Source organism: Octodon degus, unplaced genomic scaffold (assembly GCF_000260255.1).
Source record: "Octodon degus isolate 3935 unplaced genomic scaffold, OctDeg1.0 scaffold00092, whole genome shotgun sequence".
NCBI lineage: Eukaryota > Metazoa > Chordata > Mammalia > Rodentia > Octodontidae > Octodon > Octodon degus.
Window position 1 is genome coordinate 2631601 of NW_004524668.1, and position 5751 is coordinate 2637351.

Here is a 5751-nt window from a genome sequence, read left to right on the forward strand (position 1 = left end):
GTGTGTGTGGCCAGCTCAGCCCACCAGGGGGCGGGGCGGGCTGGCATGTGGTGCTGGGGGATTGAACCGCGGTCCCTTTGTTTTTGCTAAGCTTGTTCTAAGTAGGTGCTTTAGACCACTGAGCCATCTCACCAGCCCCTCTTTTTATTTTAAAAAGGAAAAAAAAAAAAATTCAGAACAAGATAATAGAAAGGTAGCAATGGTTACATTTTTGGTTTTTTGGAGACAAAATTGATTATGTAACCAAGGCTGGCCTCAAACTCCAAATCCTTTTGCCTTAGCTTTCACAATGCTGAGATTACAGGCATGTGCCACCACACCTGTACATTTTTAAAGAATCATTAACTAGTAATGCAGAACATGATTTTTATTTTCAGATAGACCTTGGTTTGAACCCTGTCTCTAGCATTTATTTACTGCTTTGAATTAGGCAAGTCACTTGTTAAGGTCATAAATTTCTCTTTTATAAAATAAAGGTCATCGTGATGTTTGACTCTCAGGGTGGCTGTGATTATGAATGAAGTAATTCATATAGAGATCTCAGTGTACAATTAGGTGTGCAACAGATTGGTAGAGTATTTGCCTAAGACACATAAATTTCTAGGTTCAGGGACCGGGGAGATGGCTCAGTGGAATTAAGTGCTTCCCTGGCAAGTACAAGGGCCTGAGTTCAATCCCCAGTTCTGCCAAAAAAATAAAATAAATAAATACATAAATAAATAAATAAATTTCTAGGTTCTATCTAAGCACCAAAAGCAAACAAGAAAAAAAAAAAAAAAACATAGATACAAAATGAAAACCTCAAGGGCCAGTGAAATAGCTCAGTGGACTAAGCACCTGCTTTGGCTAGCACAGGGACCAGGGTTTGATCCTCAGTCCCATGCACTGCGCACACCTCGCCCCTGGGCTGAACTAAGCTGGTGACCCAGCCTGGGTGTGGTGGCACACGCCTGCAATCCCAGCACTGGGGAGGCTGAAAACAGGAAGATCACTACAAGTCCTAGCTATGTAGTGGGACCCTGTACCAAATACATAAAATGATAAAAAAAAAAAAAAAGAGAGAAAGAAAAAGAAAACCTCAGTGTAGTACCTGGCATATGGTAGGTAATTTATTTGTATATTGACTTGTATTATTATTTACCCTTTATTATAGATTTTGAAATCAGGAGTGAGAATGAAGTGAATCCAAAGCAAGAGATTAGTGAAGATGTAGAGTTTGGGACCACGTCCGAAAGGCCTGGTGGGAATGTTGAGGAAAATCCTGAAAGCGAAGAGACCTTTGAAGGTGGAGACAGATCAGAAAGACAGTGGGGAGATTTGACTGCAGAAGAGTGGGTGAGCTATCCTCTCCAGCAAGTCACCGATCTGCTTGTCCACAAAGAAGCCCACACGGGCATCCGATACCACATATGCTCTCACTGTGGGAAGGCCTTCAGTCAGATCTCAGACCTCAACAGACACCAGAAAACCCACACGGGAGACAGACCTTATAAATGTTACGAATGTGGAAAAGGTTTCAGTCGTAGCTCCCACCTCATTCAGCACCAGAGAACACACACTGGGGAGAGGCCATATGACTGCAATGAGTGTGGGAAAAGTTTTGGAAGGAGCTCTCACCTCATCCAGCACCAGACAATCCACACTGGTGAGAAACCACACAAGTGTAATGAGTGTGGGAAAAGTTTCTGCCGGCTTTCCCACCTAATTCAGCACCAGCGAACCCACAGTGGGGAGAAACCATATGAATGTGAGGAATGTGGGAAAAGCTTCAGCCGGAGCTCCCACCTGGCTCAGCACCAGAGGACACACACTGGTGAGAAGCCTTATGAGTGTAATGAATGTGGCCGAGGCTTCAGTGAGAGGTCTGATCTCATCAAACACTACCGAGTGCACACAGGTGAGAGGCCCTACAAGTGTGATGAATGTGGGAAGAATTTCAGTCAGAACTCTGACCTTGTGCGGCACCGCAGAGCCCATACAGGAGAAAAGCCCTACCACTGTAATGAATGTGGAGAGAACTTCAGCCGCATCTCACACTTGGTTCAGCACCAGAGGACCCACACTGGAGAGAAGCCATATGAGTGCAATGCTTGTGGGAAAAGCTTCAGCCGGAGCTCTCATCTTATCACACACCAGAAAATTCACACTGGGGAGAAGCCCTACGAGTGTAACGAGTGTTGGCGAAGCTTTGGCGAAAGGTCAGATCTCATTAAGCACCAGAGAACCCACACAGGAGAGAAACCCTATGAGTGTGTGCAGTGTGGAAAAGGGTTTACTCAGAGTTCCAACCTCATCACACACCAAAGGGTCCACACAGGAGAGAAGCCTTATGAATGTACCGAGTGTGAGAAGAGTTTCAGCCGGAGCTCAGCTCTTATTAAACATAAGAGAGTTCATACCGACTAAGTCTTTTAATTATGATGACTGAGAAATTCACTTAAAGGTACAGTTTTATTTGCTATCAGTGAGCCTCCTTATAACGGAGCTCCCTACTGACTTATGTTAATTGAGTCACAATTTCAAACATCAAAAAAGATAATCTTTTCGAAATTCTGACCCACTTCCTCCAAAATAATAATTTTTGTCCACTCAGTATCAATGGATTACTTCATCAAATCAGCCCCACAAATAGGTGGAAATCTGAAGATCTTGGGACAAATGCTGGTGCATGCTGAGGCCTGGACGTGGAGTAAATCTTTAAAAGTTCTTTCTCCGAGCCGAGGCCTTTCTCCTAAATTCTGCTAGGAGAACTATAATAGGATGGTTCTGGCTGCCTTGGGAAAAGGTGACCACACTCAGCCTGGCTTGCCATGTTTAGTCACACATCGTAGTAGTTGGGTACACACTTCTACTCCAAAGGGCTTTTTCCTTGAGTTGCTCACACATTTGTATCTTTCTGTCTTCCTGAGAGCAGAATTCTGCATGGTGAAGGCAATGATCTCAACTTTTCTCCTTCTGTTTCTACTTAACTAGTTTAAATCTTGCATCTTTATGAAAACCAACAGAAGATACAGTGTGAAAAGCAAAATGAGACACAGGTTTGAGGACCAAGGACCCATCGATGGTAGTGACTTTAGAAGAAATGCCCATTGCTGTCATTAATCAGGTTTATGCAACGGAAGGGAACATTGTAGGGAAGATACCGTCAAGGCAGCGTAGGGCCACACCTGATATTGGAATGAAAGGAACAAGTGGAACTGCCACCTCCTGGGAAGGAAGCACAGTCCTCTCTCAAGGGACATGGTTCATTTCTGTGTGTGTTCCACTTTAATCTTTATGATTTGTTCTCCCTGTACTGCTAACTATAGGGTTTGCTAGGGCCACATCTCAGTTTTTATCTTAGCTTGAGTAAGGGCATGTATATGTACAGTGAAATGTGTATTCCTTTGGATTTTTAATAGCAGAAACTGAATTCACAAAGAATAAGCATGTTCTTGGGTGATGTGAATCACGTGACAGAACTAATAGAACTCCAGAGTGAGAAATGTCTCTCTTCCATTTGTTATGGAAAAAAAAAAAAAAATTTAAACACTAGTGCTCGAGTATGCACTCTTGTAAAGTTTGTCTTTACTGTACAGAACTAAGCACTTGTTTGTATGCACCCATCCGTTGTGAATGGTGAAGCCTGGACAGATAGGTTGATTGTCCTGTTCTAAGACTGATTGTGTTTTATGTCGATGAAGGACTCATTGGCATAATCAGCAGGAATTAACAAACCTAAGTAGGAATGTATTTCTCTCCTTCCAGCCTACAGATATAAGTGGTTAAAATAATTGACCCAGTCTCAGCCTCCTAATGTCAGTTCTTCTTACCTCTGCTTGAGTAGGAATTAATATATATTCCAAATGTGTTTATTCAGTCCTGTGGCGATGGGAAGGAATGGGTGCTAAGGAGCTGAGACCGAAGGAATATATTTTCTTCTGAAAATGTCTCAAACGTATATCTGCTGTGCTTTATTGTGAATGTTATATAACATTTTAAAACTTTTTCCTCCATAGCTCTTTGGAATTTGGTGATAAAGGAGCCAGTGGTCTCTCTTGAGCAGTGTACCATAGTCAGTTATTGTAACCCACAGCTGGGTGATAGTGTCTCACCTGCAGATGACACAACCTCAAAAACAAAACAAAGCACACTCCAAGGAGGTTTCCTCACATTGCCCCCCCTGTTTAATTACAAACTTGGGGCAGGGAGCATGGTTTTTGTTCTATACACAAGCTAGCCGGCTGTGGGTGTTCCTATTTGAATTGCTGGATGCCATAGATGTTCTTGGTAACTAAGCTCAACTTTGTCTTCTGTATCAGTGTTGCCGATGGTAGTTATGAATGGACTTCACTGTTTTCTGAATGCATCTCTGAGCCACTACAAGTGTCAGCTTGGGAGTGGCAACAGAGGACCTCTCTGTGACCTGAGCGTATTGTTTCCCCTTCTCCGCTGCTGCTCTCCTGCCCCGTCCCAACCTGTTCCTGCTGCTGTTTTTTGGCTTCTTAGAGGTGAAGGGCTTAAGAAGAGACTTCTGAGTCCCCCAGCCCTTTCTTTCCATACACGTATGCTCCAGCTGGGAAGTGGAAAGGGCAGCGGCCTCCCCAACCCTTCTCGTTCTGCTGGTTGCTGCCGTTTGATGTGCCGAACTTCCTGTAGAAGTCATGCAGCAGAAGCTCTTCGCTAATGGTTTTTGCATGCCTTCTGCTCCCACGTCCTTGGCTGCTTCTGCGCATACCCCAAACTCTGTGCCTGTTTCCTATGGTTGTGCAGAGTGAGTGAACAAGTCTGTAGAACAGTTTTCCTTATGGTATTGGCCACAGTTATCCTAGTGTTGAACTACATCTGTATTATTCTAACAATATTCTCTAATTAAAAGTATTTTAAAATCAAAACAAGTGAGGATTCTTTTAGTAATCTAGCACCAATTCATAGGAGGGCTTTTCATCTGATTCATTAAATTTGGTTTTTTGGTTTTTTTTAGATTCATTACATTTGGACCCGACTGTCTTTACATGGATGCTTTTTGTACAGATGTACAGATACCATATGCGTTCTTGTGGGAATTTGGGAGTACTAGTGTCTCGAGCCCTTGGCTAGTGCTATATCTTGAGAAGGTGCAAAAATGTGGACAGTTTTCCATGAAGGTTGTGCTGGTGGAAAAAGGAACATGGAAACCTTTGGTATGGATGATTCGTTAGCTTTAGAGGAAAAAGGAAAAAAAAAAAGAAAAGAAAAGTGAGATAAAGCCTTGTTGGCTTTTTGGGTCGTGGGTGATACTGGAAATTGAATCTGTGCTAAGCAAGTGCTGTACCACCAGGTTACATCCTCAGACACTTCCATCCCTCCTTTTCAAACTGCATCATGCTGAGTTGCTCAGGCTGACTTCAAACTTCTTCTTTTTTTTTTTTTTTTTCACTAAATCCAGTTTTATTTTTTTAAATTTTTTTCCATAATTTTATTGAGAAACAAATAGCAATGAGACAGTTTCAAATCAAATTAATGGCTGAAGGACTTTTTTTTAAAGTTACATGATTTATATTCTATCAATTGAGAAAAATATCATTGAGATATAGTTATGTGCCCATAAATATTTGACTTCAAACTTCTGAGCCTCCTGCCTCACTGGAATTACAGGTGTGTGCCACTGGTCCCTCTACCTTATTGCTTTAAGGAGCTGGGTTTTTTTGTTTTTTCATTTTTAAAAGTATTGATCTTGCGGGGCCGGGGAGGTAGCTCAGTGGAAAAAGCGCTTCCCTGGGAAATGGAAGG

The 5751-nt window shown here is 42.5% G+C and overlaps 1 protein-coding gene across 5 annotated transcripts in view; it reads left to right on the top strand.

Moving 5' to 3' along the window:
- Positions 1–4902, top strand: part of Znf436 (zinc finger protein 436) — a 12467-nt gene extending 7565 nt beyond the window's left edge. For all 5 annotated transcript variants that reach the window (XM_023722523.1, XM_023722526.1, XM_023722527.1 and 2 more), the window contains one exon: positions 1154–4902. In XM_023722523.1, the coding sequence (XP_023578291.1) occupies positions 1154–2406 (1253 nt within the window). In that variant the 3' untranslated portion in view covers positions 2407–4902. The remainder of the gene's footprint in view (positions 1–1153) is intronic.
- The last annotated feature ends 849 nt before the right edge of the window (positions 4903–5751 follow it).